The sequence below is a fragment of the Oncorhynchus mykiss genome, chromosome 16 (genome assembly GCF_057628025.1).
Source record: "Oncorhynchus mykiss isolate SJ-2025 chromosome 16, ASM5762802v1, whole genome shotgun sequence".
Taxonomy (NCBI): Eukaryota; Metazoa; Chordata; class Actinopteri; order Salmoniformes; family Salmonidae; genus Oncorhynchus; species Oncorhynchus mykiss.
Window position 1 is genome coordinate 6,160,887 of NC_143037.1, and position 18,954 is coordinate 6,179,840.

The 18,954-nt window shown below is 41.5% G+C and overlaps 1 protein-coding gene across 1 annotated transcript in view; it reads left to right on the top strand.

Moving 5' to 3' along the window:
• The window catches only part of LOC110491277 (equilibrative nucleoside transporter 1), a 23,060-nt gene extending 4,317 nt beyond the window's left edge, over positions 1 to 18,743 (top strand). The window contains exons 2-13 of the mRNA XM_090201813.1: positions 4,163 to 4,245; positions 5,067 to 5,148; positions 7,340 to 7,494; positions 8,287 to 8,426; positions 9,717 to 9,851; positions 10,490 to 10,587; positions 12,031 to 12,100; positions 12,295 to 12,374; positions 13,715 to 13,823; positions 13,991 to 14,076; positions 15,695 to 15,894; positions 16,574 to 18,743. Of these exons, the coding sequence (XP_090057939.1) occupies positions 4,220 to 4,245; positions 5,067 to 5,148; positions 7,340 to 7,494; positions 8,287 to 8,426; positions 9,717 to 9,851; positions 10,490 to 10,587; positions 12,031 to 12,100; positions 12,295 to 12,374; positions 13,715 to 13,823; positions 13,991 to 14,076; positions 15,695 to 15,894; positions 16,574 to 16,685 (1,293 nt within the window). The 5' untranslated portion in view covers positions 4,163 to 4,219 and the 3' untranslated portion in view covers positions 16,686 to 18,743. The remainder of the gene's footprint in view (positions 1 to 4,162; positions 4,246 to 5,066; positions 5,149 to 7,339; positions 7,495 to 8,286; positions 8,427 to 9,716; positions 9,852 to 10,489; positions 10,588 to 12,030; positions 12,101 to 12,294; positions 12,375 to 13,714; positions 13,824 to 13,990; positions 14,077 to 15,694; positions 15,895 to 16,573) is intronic.
• Positions 18,744 to 18,954: the final 211 nt, after the last annotated feature.

Sequence of the window (18,954 nt, forward strand, 5' to 3'; positions counted from 1 at the left end):
TATGGCGCAACAGCACAAAGCTCTAGTTAATGGATACTCCAACAGAACTGATACTTTTCATTTCTGTATTTTACTGTTGTGACTCAATCAGGGATTCAAGGTGTTATTTTGTACAGAGGTTGCTTAACGTCATCAGTATGGCTTTTATTGGAAATTGAATTAAATGATGATGCCTTATTGCCTATCTTCCTTTACTTACAATTTGACTTAAATGTGAATGGTACATGTTTACTATATATATATGAGGGTGCCCTGCATGTCCCCAGGCACCCTCATTTGTTGACTTCTGTGATCGAAAAAGCCTTGGTTTCATGCATGTCAACATCAGAAGCCTCCTCCCCTAAGTTTGTTTTACTCACTGCTTTAGCACACTCTGCCAACCCTGATCTCCTTGCCGTGTCTGAATCCTGGCTCAGGACGGCCCCCAAAAATTCTGAGATTTCAATACCCAACTATAACATTTTCCGTCACGATAGAACTGCCAAAGGGGGAGGAGTTGCAGTCTACTGCAGAGATAGCCTGCAAAGTAATGTCATACTTTCCAGGTCCATACCCAAACAGTTCAAACTTCTAATTTTAAAAATGTATCTCTCCAGAAATAAGTCTCTCACTGTTGGCGCCTGCTACCGACCCCCCTCAGCTCCCAGCTGTGCCCTGGACACCATCTGTGAATTGATCGCCCCCCATCTAGCTTCAGAGTTTGTTCTGTTAGGTGACCTAAACTGGGATATGCTTAACACCCCGGCAGTCTTACAATCTAAGCTAGATGCCCTCAATCTCACACAAATCATCAAGGAACCCACCAGGTACAACCCTAAATCTGTAAACATGGGCACCCTAATAGACATCATCCTGACCAACTTGCCCTCCAAATACACCTCCGCTGTCTTCAATCAGGATCTCAGCGATCACTGCCTCATTGCCTGTATCCGCTACGGGCCCGCGGTCAAACGACCAGCCCTCATCACTGTCAAACGCTCCCTAAAACACTTCTGCGAGCAGGCCTTTCTAATTGCCCTGGCCCGGGTATCCTGGAAGGATATTGACCTCATCCCGTCAGTTGAGGATGCCTGGTCATTCTTTAAAAGTAACTTCACCATCTTAGATAAGCATGCTCCGTTCAAAAAATGCAGAACTAAGAACAGATATAGCCCTTGGTTCACTCCAGACCTGACTGCCCTTGACCAGCACAAAAACATCCTGTGACGGACTGCAATAGCATCGAATAGCCCCCGCGATATGCAACTACTCAGGGAAGTCAGGAACCAATACAAGCAGTCAGTCAGGAAAGCAAAGGCCAGCTTTTTCAAGCAGAAATTTGCATCCTGTAGCTCTAACTCCAAAAAGTTCTGGGAAACTGTAAAGTCCATGGAGAACAAGAGCACCTCCTCCAAGCTGCCCACTGCACTGAGGCTAGGTAACACGGTCACCACCAATAAATCTATGATAATCGAAAACTTCAACAAGCATTTCTCAACGGCTGGCCATGCCTTCCTCCTGGCTACTCCAACCTCGGCCAACAGCTCCGCCCCCTCCCCCACAGCTACTCGTCCAAGCCTCCCCAGCTTCTCCTTTACCCAAATCCAGATAGCAGATGTTCTGAAAGAGCTGCAAAACCTGGACCCATACAAATCAGCTGGGCTTGACAATCTGGAGCCTCTATTTCTGAAACTATCCGCCGCCATTGTCGCAACCCCTATTACCAGCCTGTTCAACCTCTCTTTCATATCGTCTGAGATCCCCAAGGATTGGTAAGCTGCCGCAGTCATCCCCCTCTTCAAAGGGGGAGACACCCTGGACCCAAACTGTTACAGACCTATATCCATCCTGCCCTGCCTATCTAAGGTCTTCGAAAGCCAAGTTAACAAACAGGTCACTGACCATCTCGAATCCCACTGTACCTTCTCCGCTGTGCAATCTGGTTTCCGAGCCGGTCATGGGTGTACCTCAGCCACGCTCAAGGTACTAAACGATATCATAACCTCCATCGATAAAAGACAGTACTGTGCAGCCGTCTTCATCAACCTTGCCAAGGCTTTTGACTCTGTCAATCACCATATTCTTATCGGCAGACTCAGTAGCCTCGGTTTTTCTAATGACTGCCTTGCCTGGTTCACCAACTACTTTGCAGACAGAGTTCAGTGTGTCAAATCGGAGGGCATGTTGTCCGGTCCTCTGGCAGTCTCTATGGGGGTGCCAAAGGGTTCAATTCTCGGGCCGACTCTTTTCTCTGTATATATCAATGATGTTGCTCTTGCTGCGGGCGATTCCCTGATCCACCTCTACGCAGACGACAGACACCATTCTGTATACTTCTGGCCCTTCCTTGGACACTGTGCTATCTAACCTTCAAACGAGCTTAAATGCCATACAACACTCCTTTCGTGGCCTCCAACTGCTCTTAAACGCTAGTAAAACCAAATGCATGCTTTTCAACCGTTCGCTGCCTGCACCAGCACGCCCGACTAGCATCACCACCCTGGATGGTTCCGACCTAGAATATGTGGACATCTATAAGTACCTAGGTGTCTGGCTAGACTGTAAACTCTCCTTCCAGACTCATATCAAACATCTCCAATCTAAAATCAAATCTAGAGTCGGCATTCTATTCCGCAACAAAGCCTCCTTCACTCACGCCGCCAAACTTCCCTAGTAAAACTGACCATCCTACCGATCCTCGACGATGTCATCTACTAAATAGCTTCCAATACTCTACTCAGCAAACTGGATGCAGTTTATCACAGTGCCATCCGTTTTGTTACTAAAGCACCTTATACCACCCACCACTGCGACCTGTATGCTCTAGTCGGCTGGCCCTCGCTACACATTCGTCGCCAGACCCACTGGCTCCAGGTCATCTACAAGTCCATGCAAGGTAAAGCTCCGCCTTATCTCAGTTCACTGGTCACGATGGCAAATCCCACCCGTAGCACGCGCTCCAGCAGGTGTATCTCACTGATGATCCCTAAAGCCAACACCTCATTTGGTCGCCTTTACTTCCAGTTCTCTGCTGCCTGTGACTGGAACGAATTGCAAAAATCGCTGAAGTTGGAGACTTTTATCTCCCTCACCAACTTTAAACATCTGCTATCTGAGCAGCTAACCGATCGCTGCAGCTGTACATAGTCCATTGGTAAATAGCCCACCCAATTTACCTACCTCGTCCCCATACTGTTTATATTTATTTACTTTTCTGCTCTTTTGCACACCAGTATCTCTACCTGCACATGACCATCTGATCATTTATCACTCCAGTGTTAATCTGCTAAATTGTAATTATTCGCCTACCTCCTCATGCCTTTTGCACACAATGTATATAGACTCTTTTTTTTCTACTGTGTTATTGACTTGTTTATTGTTTACTCCATGTGTAACTCTGTGTTGTTGTCTGTTCACACTGCTATGCTTTATCTTGGCCAGGTCGCAGTTGTAAATGAGCACTTGTTCTCAACTAGCCTCCCTGGTTAAATAAAGGTGTTCTCAACTAGCCTACCTGGGTTAAATAAAGGTGTTCTCAACTAGCCTCCCTGGTTAAATAAAGGTGTTCTCAACTAGCCTACCTGGGTTAAATAAAGGTGTTCTCAACTAGCCTACCTGGTTAAAATAAAGGTGAAATACATTTTTTTAAATATATATATATTACGTAGAGGTCCCCTGGAAAAAGTAAAGTTAGTCAAAACGCACCAATTTGTCAAACTGTCTGCGTTACTGTAGACAGTTTAGGCTACCCGTTTATCGTGGGCCGTGAGTTTAATTTCTACCGGCTTCTATGTTTAAACAGAGGTGGGCTACAGATTCCTGCCAAATGTTTTTGATTTTTAAAAGTGTTTACCAATCAGATAATAGGGAAAATGATCAGAATTGGGTTGCCTGTGTAAACTCAGCCATAGTGAAGGATGCTTAGAAATGTATCCATAACGACCACAAGAGGGCAATAATATTAGATAACCAGAATGAATAGTCACCTACAGATAGATTGTAATGGTAGAATTGTAAATCCTCTATCCAGTGTTATTCCCTAAATCCCTCGAGTCTAGGTCATTGTTTTTTCTGAAGTTGTTGAATTCTGCAATAATTTCAGTTCGTTTTGTTGTAATTCCTTCGACATGACTGAAGGGCAAAATACATGAGATGTGTGTCAATCCATCCCATTTGTTTTCAGGTTTGCCGGAGAGCTGTGGGAAAAAAGGTGATAGACATTCATCACTGAAAACAAACTATGGATGTCCACAAGCCTAAAGACAAGTGAGTTAGCAGCCTAGTTATGTGTTCTCTTTTTATGGTGACATCTTAAATGTTTTAGATACAGTATCTAGTCCTTCTATTTATGGTGACATCTTTAACTGTTTTAGATACAGTATCTAGTTTCTGTGAAACTCTGGCTAGTCCCTCTTTTTATGGTTACTGGCAAATTATATTGTAACACAAACCAAATGGTAATGTACCCGATAGGTTAGCCTTTGGATTGGAAGTGTGTCACGAGCTCCTTCAAGGGAGATACCTCTTTAGGGACTGTGGTAAGAGTGCTCACCATGAGGTCAGCCGGGCATCCGGGATCGCCCCCTAGTGGTCACATATTGCCCTATAGATAATGTTGAAATTTGCTAAGTTTAATTTAACTAGGCAAGTCAGTTGAAGAACAAATTCTTAATTGCAATGACTGCCTACCCCGGCCAATTGTGCAGCACCCTATGGGACTCCCACTACAGTCCCTGGATACAGTGCCTTAGACCGCTGCACCACACGGGAGCCTACTTTAAACCCAAATTTAATATCATATCTGTCAAGTAATTACCATTTCACCTTGTAATTTCTTTGTGGGCCTACATACTACGTAAATAAATATGTTATTTATTGTCAAATTAACTAAACAAATAAAACAAAGTATTGGAATTTGCTTAATTTAATCCCAAATTTAGTATCATATGTGTCAAGTAATTAGCATTTCACCTTGTAATTTCTTTGTGGGCCTACATACTACGTAAATTAATATGGTATAAATTGTCATATTAACTACACAAATAAACCGGGTAACAGTTGCTTGCTCTCCTCTTGTCGTCCAACAGAAACAATGGCGTGTGGCTGATCTTTTTCATGCTGGGTTTAGGAACTCTCCTGCCATGGAGCTTCTTCATGACAGCCACCATGGTAGAGCCACAACATTAGTTCTCATCCTCTACTTTCAGACTGAACAATGAATGAATACATACCAGAAATACAATGCCGGAGCTTTTAGTGAGACCTCTGTATTCAGTCTGTATTCATTTCCAAATATGTTTCAAGTGTTACTTTCTAGATTGTCTGGATATTATCTTGTGATAACTCACAGGCGACAGGCGCCTAGTGGTTAGAGCGTTGGAATAGTAACCGCAAGGTTGCAAGTTCAAATCCCTGAGCTGACAAGGTACAAATCTGTCGTTCTGCCCCTTGAATAAACCCACTGTTCCTAGACCAGTTAACCCACTGTTCCTAGACCAGTTAACCCACTGTTCCTAGACCAGTTAACCCACTGTTCCTAGACCAGTTAACCCACTGTTCCTAGACCAGTTAACCCACTGTTCCTAGGCCAGTTAACCCACTGTTCCTAGACCAGTTAACCCACTGTTCCTAGGCTGTAATTGAAAATAATAATTTCTTCTTAACTGACTTGCCTAGTTATCTATTCATTAGAATAATTAATTTTAACAGCATTTTTCAAGTACTCAAATCGCTTTATGCAATATTTGTTGTATTGCATCCACTTCCAATGGATATCATCTACCTGGGTGGTGCATGACAGCCATGTTACTGTAGAACAGCCATGTTACTGTAGAACAGCCATGTTACTGTAGAACGGCCATGTTACTGTAGAACAGCCATGTTGCTGTAGAACGGCCATGTTACTGTAGAACAGCCATGTTACTGTAGAACAGCCATGTTACTGTAGAACAGCCATGTTACTGTAGAACAGCCATGTTACTGTAGAACAGCCATGTTACTGTAGAACAGCCATGTTGCTGTAGAACAGCCATGTTACTGTAGAACAGCCATGTTACTGTAGAACAGACATGTTACTGTAGAACAGCCATGTTACTGTAGAACGGCCATGTTGCTGTAGAACAGCCATGTTACTGTAGAACGGCCATGTTGCTGTAGAACAGCCATGTTGCTGTAGAACAGCCATGTTACTGTAGAACAGCCATGTTACTGTAGAACAGCCATGTTACTGTAGAACGGCCATGTTGCTGTAGAACGGCCATGTTACTGTAGAACAGCCATGTTACTGTAGAACAGCCATGTTACTGTAGAACAGCCATGTTGCTGTATAACAGCCATGTTGCTGTAGAACAGCCATGTTACTGTAGAACAGCCATGTTACTGTATAACAGCCATGTTACTGTAGAACGGCCATGTTACTGTAGAACAGCCATGTTACTGTAGAACAGCCATGTTACTGTAGAACAGCCATGTTACTGTAGAACAGCCATGTTGGTGTAGAACAGCCATGTTACTGTAGAACAGCCATATTGCTGTAGAACAGCCATGTTACTGTAGAACAGCCATGTTACTGTATAACAGCCATGTTACTGTAGAACGGCCATGTTACTGTAGAACAGCCATGTTACTGTAGAACAGCCATGTTACTGTAGAACAGCCATGTTACTGTAGAACAGCCATGTTGGTGTAGAACAGCCATGTTGCTGTAGAACAGCCATGTTACTGTAGAACAGCCATGTTACTGTAGAACAGCCATGTTGGTGTAGAACAGCCATGTTGGTGTAGAACAGCCATATTGCTGTAGAACAGCCATGTTACTGTAGAACAGCCATGTTGGTGTAGAACAGCCATGTTGCTGTAGAACAGCCATGTTACTGTAGAACAGCCATGTTACTGTAGAACAGCCATGTTACTGTAGAACAGCCATGTTGGTGTAGAACAGCCATGTTGCTGTAGAACAGCCATGTTACTGTAGAACAGCCATGTTACTGTAGAACAGCCATGTTACTGTAGAACAGCCATGTTACTGTAGAACAGCCATGTTACTGTAGAACAGCCATGTTACTGTAGAACAGCCATGTTACTGTAGAACGGCCATGTTACTGTAGAACGGCCATGTTACTGTAGAACAGCCATGTTGCTGTAGAACAGCCATGTTACTGTAGAACAGCCATGTTACTGTAGAACAGCCATGTTGCTGTAGAACAGCCATGTTACTGTAGAACAGCCATGTTACTGTAGAACGGCCATGTTACTGTAGAACAGCCATGTTGCTGTAGAACAGCCATGTTCCTGTAGAACGTTCGCCACACATTAGCAATGAACTAAAACTAAAGTCTTCTGTCCTCTTGTCTCTCTACAGTATTTTACCAGCCGTCTCAGAGACCCCACCCAAATATCAACCGACAAACCCTACGACCGTAGTCCTACGGAGGCCAGTTACAATAACGTATCGACACTTTGTGCCATGGTGCCTTTACTGATCTTCACCTGTCTCAACTCAGTCCTGCATCACAGGTTAGTTTAGCCCACCACTTCACCCCCACACGCCCCACACTATCTTGACTTTCCTAATGCGTTAAAGCACTAGTCCAAAAGTTAAATCTTCATATTTTTTTTTTTTTTTTTTGGGGGGGGGGGGGGGGCGAGCTAATATGATAATAAATCTTCATCTTTTTTTTTGGGGGGGGGGGGGGGGGGCGAGCTAATATGATAATACATCTTCATGTTTTTGGGGGGGGGGGGGGGGCGAGCTAATATGATAATACATACATCTTCATGTTTTTTGGGGTGGGGGCGAGCTAATATGATAATACATCTTCATGTTTTTTTTGGGGGGGGGGCGAGCTAATATGATAATACATCTTCATGTTTTTTTTGGGGGGGGGGGCGAGCTAATATGATAATACATCTTCATGTTTTTTTTGGGGGGGGGGGCGAGCTAATATGATAATACATCTTCATGTTTTTTGGGGTGGGGGACGAGCTAATATGATATTAAATCTTCATATATTTTTTTTTGGGGGGGGGGGGGGCGAGCTAATATGATAATACATCTTCATGTTTTTTTGGGGGGGGGGACGAGCTAATATGATAATAATTCTTCATGTTTTTTTGGGGGGGGGGGGCGAGCTAATATGATAATACATCTTCATGTTTTTAGGGGATAAGCTAATATCATAGTAATTGTATAGCTTGGCCCAGCTCGGCCCAGTGATGTTAAAAGTGCACTAACCAGGCAGAGGACCGACGTGTGATCAACATAAGATTGACCTCTGATTATTTGACCCCCGACTCTCTAACTTCCAGGATTCCTCAAAAGTTCCGGATCATGGGCAGCCTGGCGGTGATTTTGGTGCTGTTTCTTATCACGGCCATCGCGGTGAAAATAGACATGGCCGCGGGCCCTTTCTTCACATTAACCGTGATCAAGATTGTTATCATAAACTGTGAGTTTTTTTTCCGAGCCTACGGCCTCTTATTTGGCCCCTTCCTCCTTTTCAACCAGTCAATTCTTTCCCCTTGAGTTGTCCTGAATGCACTCTTAGACCTCAGCCACTCTTCAATGTGGTCTGTCTTTACATTACATTTTGTTAATTTAGCACAGTGGTTCCCAAACTATGGGGCGCGCCCCCTGGTAGGGCATGGGTAAATATCTTATTTACTGAAGTATTCAGACCCTTTGCTATGAGACTCGAAATTGAGCTCAGGTGCATCCTGTTTTCATTGATCATCCTTGATGTTTTGACAACTTGATTGGAGTCCACCTGTGGTAAATTCAATTGATTGGACATGATTTGGAAAGGCACACACCTGTCTATATAAGGTCCCACAGTTGACAGTTCATGTCAGAGCAAAAGCCAAGCCATGATGTCGAAGGAATTGCTCGTAGAGCTCCGAGACAGGATTGTGTTGAGGCACAGATCTGGTGAAGGGTACCAAAAATGTAAGATCCCTAAAAACACAATAGGCCTCCATCATTCTTAAATGGAAGAAGTTTGGAACCACCAAGAATCTTCCTAGAGCTGGCCGCCCGCCCAAACTGAGCAAATGGGGGAGAAGGGCCTTGGTCAGGGAGGTTCCTCTGTGGAGATAGGAGAACCTTCCAGAAGGACAACAATCTCTGCTACACTCCACTAATCAGGCTGTTATGGTAGAGTGGCCAGACGGAAGCCACTCCTCAGTAAAAGGCCCATAACAGCCCACTTGGAGTTTTCCAAAAGGCACCTAAAGACTCTCAGACCATGAGAAACAAGATTCTCTGGTCTGATGAAACCAAGATCGAACTCTTTGGCCTGGAGGAAACTTAGCACCATCCCTATGGTGAAGCATGGTGGTGGCAGCATCCCTACGGTGAAGCATGGTGGTGGCAGCATCATTGCTGTGGGATTGTTTTTCAGCGGCAGGGACTGGGAGACTAGTCAGGATCCACGGAAAGATGAACGGAGCAAAGTACAGCGAGATCTTTGATGAAAACCCGCGGGATGTTCCCCAATGCTGGAAAGGAGGGGGCCCCGTGAAAAACTTTGGGAACCTCTGATTTAGCTCTTATTCATTCACCTGCCAAGAAGACAAAAACAGTAATTATCTGTCACCCAAATGTCTTTTTAAAACAGAGAAGTAAGATTATTGAACACTCAAACTGCATATTAAATGTTAGCGTCATGTTTCTATGACTGGACTCTGTGTTATTGACTGTGTTTATTATTTTTATTATTATTTTTTAAACCTTTCTTCAGCCTTTGGAGCTATCCTGCAGGGCAGTCTGTTTGGCATGGCAGGCCTTCTTCCCGCCAAATACACCACACCCATAATGAGTGGGCAAGGCCTGGCGGGCACGTTCGCTGCCTTCTCCATGATCTGTGCTATCGCAAGTACGTCAGAGACATGATACACCTTTTTATTTCACGATTAACACATCTACAGATATATGTAATCATAAAAAAAGTTGAGGCAAGAGATTAGTAGTATTGAAATGAATTCATAGACTCCTTTGGGATATGTACACGTTACCATGTCTGTAAATGATCCATATACTTCTGTAAATGGTGATGGTGTAAATGGTGATGGTGTGAATGGTGATGGTGTGAATGGTGATGGTGTAAATGGTAATGGTGTGAATGGTGATGGTGTAAATGGTGATGGTGTGCCTGGGAATTAAGATTTTATGACTTTTGAAATGGCTGTACAAGTGATGTCTCTCCCTCCCACTCCCTCTCTCTCTCTCCCCCCCTCTCCTCTCTCTCTCCCTCCCACTCCCTCTCTCTCTCTCCCCCCCTCTCCTCTCTCCTCTCTCTCTCCCTCCCACTCTCTCTGCCACTCCCTCTCTCTCTCCCCCCCTCTCTCCTCTCTCTCTCCCTCCCACTCTCTCTCTCCCCCCTCCCTCTCTCCCTCCCACTCTCTCTCTCTCTCTCCCCCCCTATCTCCCTCTCCCCCCACTCGCTCTCCCTCTCTCTCGCTCTCCCTCTCCGTTCCGCCCTCTCTCTCTCTCTCTCTCACACACACACCACAGGTGGCGCAGCACTAAATGATGTTGCTTTTGGATACTTCCTCACAGCCTGTGTTGTGATCATATTGGCCATAATGTCCTATGCGATCCTCCCTAAACTGGTAATAAACTCTGGATTTTAAATGTTATTATTGCATATATTTGACTGAAAAATGGGGTTAGGAGATGCTACTCGATGATAATACAACTAATACTTCATAATACAACTAATACTTCATAATACAACTAATACAACTAATACTTCATAATACAAATAATACAACTAATACTTCATAATACAACTAATACTTCATAATACAACTAATACTTCATAATACAACTAATACAAATAATACAACTAATACAAATAATACAACTAATACAAATAATACAACTAATACTTTATAATACAACTAATACTTCATAATACAACTAATACAACCAATACTTCATAATACAACTAATACTTCATAATACAACTAATACAACTAATACAACTAATACAACTAATACTTCATAATACAACTAATACTTCATAATACAACTAATACAAATAATACAACTAATACAAATAATACAACTAATACAACTAATACTTCATAATACAACTAATACAACTAATACAAATAATACAACTAATACTTCATAATACAATTAAAACAAATAATACATCTAATACTTCATAATACAAATAATACAACTAATACAACTAATACAAATAATACAACTAATACTTTATAATACAACTAATACAAATAATACAACTAATACTTCATAATACAACTAATACAACTAATACTTCATAATACAACTAATACAACCAATACTTCATAATACAACTAATACTTCATAATACAACTAATACAACTAATACAACGAATACTTCATAATACAACTAATACAACTAATACTTCATAATACAACTAATACAACCAATACTTCATAATACAACTAATACTTCATAATACAACTAATACAACTAATACTTCATAATACAACTAATACAACTAATACTTCATAATACAACTAATACTTCATAATACAACTAATACTTCATAATACAACTAATACTTCATAATACAACTAATACAACCAATGCAACTAATTCAACCAATACTTCATAATACAACTAATACAACTAATACTTCATAATACAACCAATACTTCATAATACAACTAATACTTCATAATACAACTAATACAACTAATATTTCATTATACAACTAATACTTCATAATACAACTAATACAACTAATACTTCATAATACAACTAATACTTCATAATACAACTAATACAACCAATACAACTAATACAACCAATACTTCATAATACAACTGATACAACTAATACAACCAATACTTCATAATACAACTAATTCAACTAATACTTCATAATACAACTAATACTTCCTCCCCTTTTCATTCATCACATAATAATTTACCAGTGTGTAAATGTCAAATATATGTAATACTTCCATTCCAGTTCATCTCTCCTGTTTTGTTAATTAACATCCCAGAGTGAGATAATTGATTGTAATTTCGTGTTGTTCTGAACCTTACTTTAGGAGTTCTATCGATATTACAACAAGAGACAAAGTGGAAACAGGCTTAGTGACGAGGTGAACAGGCTGGACGGTAAAATGACATTTATGTTTGGTCAGATATGTAGAATTAAGAGAAAGATAGTTGTCACGTGTTATGTATAGATAAGTAAATCATAAACTTGGACACTTATTGAATATATTTTTATTCAAACATTTGTATTAGGCTACCAATTTTAAGGATCATGAAAGCAATGTGTTGGATAGCCTCGTTCCTTCTCCCTCCAGAAAATGCTGCAGCGACTACACCAGTTCTCAAACAAGGAGAAGAGGAACAAACCGTGTCCATGTTGACCATCTTCAAGAAGGTATGGCATAATTATTTTTAGATTGAGGCCGGAATTCAAACCATGGCTCGCTTTAGAGTAGGACACTAGACAGCCCACACAATGAGGCTTTTTAATTAAAGACATTTTCTCAGATGTTCACGGAGATTGCATTCATGGTGTAAACTCTGCACATGTTGGCTCAACTGTAAATTAAAAAATTGGTTATGGCACGGATTAAATCCCGACCTAAAACAATTCAGGGGATGAATTGCAATTCTATTGATGAACTGAAAATCGTTACTGCGCTTTAAAAGCAAATACAAAACACTACATTACATCATTTTAAGAGACACATTTGCAGACACTTATCGCTAATCGATAAAAAATGACAAGTTAATTTAGCTGTATCCAGCATGTCGAATGAACCAGTCACTTTCATAGCATATTGTGAGTTTGAGCATTTCAACAAAAACCAAAAATAATTTCAATTAACTTTCTGAATTGGAAAAACAATGAAAACCCAATACACTTTTTATATACTGTAGGTATTTAGAATGGATTATAAACCCACTATCGCAATAAATACTTTTTAAATACTCGTTTTTCCATGGCTTAGAAAGTAGATCCCTAAAACTAAAGATTCATCTTCAATCACACTTTTGATATTCTTCACTATACCTACCCGCATACTGCTCTCTATCCTTATCTTTCTCCTGGGTTGAATGAATCTCTCGTGGACCAACGGACGTAACATACTGTATGAAATCGTTGCGTCTGTCAACAGACTAGAGAAGCGACAATTTAAAGCGTCTGCATGCTTCCCAGGCGAAATAGTTCGGAAGAGTACGTGCAGATATTATGAAGACATTTTTTTCAAGGAACTTTGTTCCGGTGCACGGATTTTTCATTGATGAATATTTGGACAAAATCACGATTTCGCAGGTGGTCGCATCTTTATAATTTCGGACGTGGAGGGGACATCTGGCTCAAAAATTGGTTAAGAATTTCTGTTTAGAGAGGTGGAGACTTTGCTAGTCTGAAACAGGGTAAATTTCCTTTTCAGGGGATGGAGACTTCGCCTTTTGAAAAACTGAGTTTAAATGTATTCGGCTGTATGTAAACTTCCGACGTCAAACTGTATATTTAGAATGTGGTAATATCGTTCCTATTCAAAACATTTAGTTACATAGCATTGTTGAAATATTCACCATTTATTTTGAATGTGGCACTAACACGGCTGCCATAGAATGTTGTAGTGTTATATACAAATGAGTCATAATGGAGAAACATCAATGTTCCCAACCATTCGATTTTCTATCGTCCCAACTCTCCAAAAAAAGGTGATCTAAAGTACTTTCTTGTTGACCCATTGACTGTAGATCTGGGTCCCGGCTCTCTCTGTGTGCTTTGCCTTCACCGTCACCATCGGTGTCTACCCTGCCGTCACGGTGGATGTCAAGTCTACCGTCGCTAATGGAGGCGCCTGGGGTCTGTGTGTATGAATATCTATGACAAGAGCATGGTTTATGTTTATTCATTTTACGGTATACTTGCACACTTTTGATTTTACGAGCCTTTACAACAACAACAACAAAAATGGACTTGGTAATATTCACTGGTAATGTGTGTTATCGTACGTTATCATCTCCTCTCAGAGATGTACTTCATCCCTGTGTGCTGTTTCCTGCTCTTTAACCTGAGCGACTGGGCCGGGAGAAGCCTCACTGCTGTGTGCACGTGGGTAAGTCGGCAACAAAACACGCGATACAGAATGGAAGAAATCGGCTCATTTGAATGAATATGCCTGAAACTAACTGATACTTATTTGAATTGTGGATATTGTGAACTAAGGATTCCAGATCACACTAACAGAACAGTAGACGCTAACAGAACAGAAGACACTAACAGAACAGAAGACGCTAACAGAACAGAAGACACTAACAGAACAGTAGACACTAACAGAACAGTAGACACTAACAGAACAGTAAACACTAACAGAACAGTAGACGCTAACAGAACAGTAAACACTAACAGAACAGTAGACGCTAACAGAACAGTAGACGCTAACAGAACAGTAAACACTAACAGAACAGTAGACACTAACAGAACAGTAGACGCTAACAGAACAGTAAACACTAACAGAACAGTAGACGCTAACAGAACAGTAGACGCTAACAGAACAGTAAACACTAACAGAACAGTAGGCGCTAACAGAACAGTAGACACTAACAGAACAGTAAACACTAACAGAACAGTAGGCGCTAACAGAACAGTAGACACTAACAGAACAGTAGACGCTAACAGAACAGTAGACGCTAACAGAACAGTAAACACTAACAGAACAGTAGGCGCTAACAGAACAGTAGACACTAACAGAACAGTAGACGCTAACAGAACAGTAAACACTAACAGAACAGTAGACGCTAACAGAACAGTAGACGCTAACAGAACAGTAAACACTAACAGAACAGTAGACACTAACAGAACAGTAGACGCTAACAGAACAGTAAACACTAACAGAACAGTAGACGCTAACAGAACAGTAGACGCTAACAGAACAGTAAACACTAACAGAACAGTAGGCGCTAACAGAACAGTAGACACTAACAGAACAGTAGACGCTAACAGAACAGTAAACACTAACAGAACAGTAGACGCTAACAGAACAGTAGACACTAACAGAACAGTAAACACTAACAGAACAGTAGACGCTAACAGAACAGTAGACACTAACAGAACAGTAGACACTAACAGAACAGTAGACACTAACAGAACAGTAGAGGTTACCCATTGGCCTTTACTGGCATGGTAAATTTACAGTAGTTTTTTAAGAGACAAAAAAATACAAGTAAACTTTAAACTACCCTGAATTTAAGATAAATACCTTTAGCATCTTATCTACTCATCTTGTGGTGACGTTGTGAATGTTATGAATGTATCAATCCAGTTTCTATGCATTTTACAGCCGGCTTAATTTCGACAAACACAGCAGGAACGCTTTTTAAACATACAATGTTTTTATCAAATGTGAATTTAAGTCATCATCTTCTATCGAATAAAGCACGTATCACTTAGCCTTGGCACTATCACTTAGCACTACAACTTAGCCTTAGCACTATGACTAATCCTTAGCACTACGACTTAGCCTTAGCACTATGACTTAGCCATAGCACTATGACTTAGCCTTAGCACTGTCCCTTAGCCTTAGCACTATGACTTAGCCTTAGCACTATGACTTAGCCTTAGCACTATGACTTAGCACTATGACTTAGCACTATGACTTAGCACTATGACTTAGCCTTAGCACTATGGCATTTATTTGAATGTGCTATGTCTCTTTCTCTGCCATCCACTTTCAGCCTGGGAAGGACAGCAAACTGGTGCCCATTTTTATGGTAGCCCGTGTGATCTTTGTGCCTCTCTTCATGCTGTGCAACGTTCAGCCCCGCTACAACCTGCCTGTCGTCTTTCCACACGACGCCTGGTTCATCGTCTTCATGATCCTCTTCGCCTTCTCCAGCGGATACCTGGCCAGCCTCTGCATGTGCTTCGGGCCCAAGTAAGACCGCTTGCCTCCTTCGCCTGGAGCGAAAACCCAGATAGATTTAAAACTTTCAAGGCAGCCTACAGGGCGACCTTCTCCTCTCGTAATGACACACATTGCAAACTAACCGTTTGCAATGCTAACTAACATTTGACATAGATGGGATGAGTAAAATGATAATATGCAGCGTGATTTAGGCCTACACTAACCTTTCTTTAACAACATTAGTAGGCACAACACACACGGTACAAGCAAAGCATTTGCGTAAGGTGTCATTTATTGCAAGAGAAAAATGTCTCCCAGTTTGACAGACTGCACCTAAAGTGTTACCACAGTAGGTTGGTCCCAGACCTGTTTGTAGCCTGGTCCCAGACCTGTTTGTAGCCTGGTCCCAGACCTGTTTGTAGCCTGGTCCCAGACCTGTTTGAAGCCTGGTCCCAGACCTGTTTGTAGCCTGGTCCCAGACCTGTTTGTAGCCTGGTCCCAGACCTGTTTGAAGCCTGGTCCCAGACCTGTTTGTGGTTTTGGCTACTGCTCCATTGGCCTTGTCAAGCCATGTTCTGCATGACATTTCCAGGAGTTGGCAAGACACCTGATCCCCTCACCCTCTCTCTCTCCTTTCTCTCTCTCACTCTTCCTCCTCTCTCTTTCTCTCTCTTCCTCCTCTCTCTATCTCTTCCTCCTCTCTCTCCAGATTAGTTGCTCCTCATGAGGCAGAGACTGCTGGTGCCATCATGGCATTCTTCCTGTCCCTGGGTTTGGCTCTGGGAGCATCCTTCTCATTCCTCTTCAGAGCCATAGTCTAAAATAGCCCGATGTGGGGAGCATGCATAACCCAAACATAACTAACATAACTAACAGTTTTTCTAAATGCTACAATGACTGTTGTTGCAAACTGCCACGTCTCTGTTCATTTTGAAACGTTAGGCCACACCCTCGCGTTCCTTACACTGACACTTAGTCTTTTCTTACTAGCACAGACTTTGCTGACAGCTGCTGTGACTGTGGTATGGTTGTCTCACCTAGCTACCTGTAGATGAATGCACTAACTGACTGTGATATGTGGTTTTCTCACCTAGCTACCTGAAGATGAATGCACTAACTGACTGATATGTGGTTGTCTCACCTAGCTACCTTAAGATGAATGTACTAACTGACTGGAATATGTGGTTGTCTCACCTAACTACCTTAACATGAATGTTACTAACTGACTGGGATATGTGGTTGTCTCACCTAACTATCTTAAGACGAATGCACTGACTGTGATATGTGGTTGTCTCACCTAGCTATCTTAAGATGAATGTACTGACTGTGACATGTGGTTGTCTCACCTAGCTATCTTAAGATGAATGCACTGACTGACTGTGCTATGTGGTTGTCTCACCTAGCTATCTTAAGATGAATGCGCTGACTGTGACATGTGGTTGTCTAACCTATCTATGCACTAAATGTAAAGGAATCCGCATACATAGGTTTGGTTTGCACCTCGCAGAACTCGGGTAGGCATGGCGACCATCTGTGCTCTCATACTCCCTAAAGACCTTCGCTTGAAAAACAAGAAAAAAAAACCCTGCAATTGTACCATTTGTCCCTCTTGAGCCACCGTAGCAACAACATAGCCAGGAACACTTCCTCAAAATAGTCCAAATTAATCTAAGATCAAGAAATCTGTCATTAATTATGATGTTTTTGGTCTTAGTCACAGCAATTTGACATCTAGCCATGATGTTTGGTGCAATATTTCTCAAAATGAAAAAAATGTGCATGAAAACTGTCTTTCTCGTTGAATGACTTCATGTTCCCATTCCTACTAGGTGTAGTACTGTTGACCAATCACTGAACCCTTTGGGAAGACCAAACGTCACAAAATGTTCATAATATATACCCAAACTGTTTTGACTGGGAAGCATACGGTAAGTGTAAGTCGCTCTGAATAAGAGCATCTGCTAAATGACAAATGTTACTTCCAGTAGTGTAATGGTATGTGGTCTCAATGTAGTGTCCCAAATACAGTACTTTCAATTTTAAGTATGATGGAATAGACACTAAGCAGCCTTCAAAAAAGCCTACTTTAAGGTAGAAGTCGACAGAGGAAAAGAATGCTATACCTAGTGTGGTATTGTTACGAAACCAATAAGTAGCACTAAAAATAAAACTTCAAAAATCATGCCTAAACTCAAGATTCCAAACTCGAAACAAAAAGCAGTCAAGCTGCGCTCTGATTGTCAATCACCTTAATTGGACACAGCTGAGTAATTACCAAGGCTTAGCTCAGCACCTAGACCGCCACCTGGTTATACAGTGTGGAAGTGTCTCCCGGATAGTGTGTTTGTCTATGTCCTAACATTAACCCCCCCCCCCCCCCCCCCCAGTGCAGAATATTATTAGTTGTCAATGGAGTGAGTTTGTGTTCATGCAGGACCTCCCACCAACTAATCATGTGAATGCGGAGCTACACGGAGCCCACCGCATTGTTACAAAATGAGGCAAACGGAGATGCGGTACACAGCTCAATTTGGTCTCTATGCCTCCGGAGGCCCGAAATTGCATCACACCCTCCATGACGCCTCCGACCACATTTTCAGATCAACGTATAAATCGGCTTTAAATACTTGCACTAGTCTTTTCTTACTGACGCCGACTTTGCTGACAGCTGCTTGAGAAAAACGTGTACTTTAATTATATGACTGTAATATGTGGTTGTCTTAACCTTGCTACGTTAAGATTAATGCACTAAATTGCTCTGGATATGCTTGTCTGCTAAATGATCGAAAGGGAAGGTAACGCAGCATTACTTTTAACGTCTCACTGAATGAAATTTAAGAGTAGGTGAAAATGTCATGTAATTAAAACACATACCAAAACTTGACTGTGCAAATTATGAATACAAAATGAAACGATGTATTTTTTTTATGAGTTTGGAATTTGTTTAGTCATTTAATCAACCATTAAAAGCAGATAACACTGAAATAGTATTACAGTATATTGGATGGTATGAATGACCAAGGAAAATGTGTTTACATGTTTTTTATGCCAAAAACATACTCAATGATATATTGTAATTTAACGATGGTT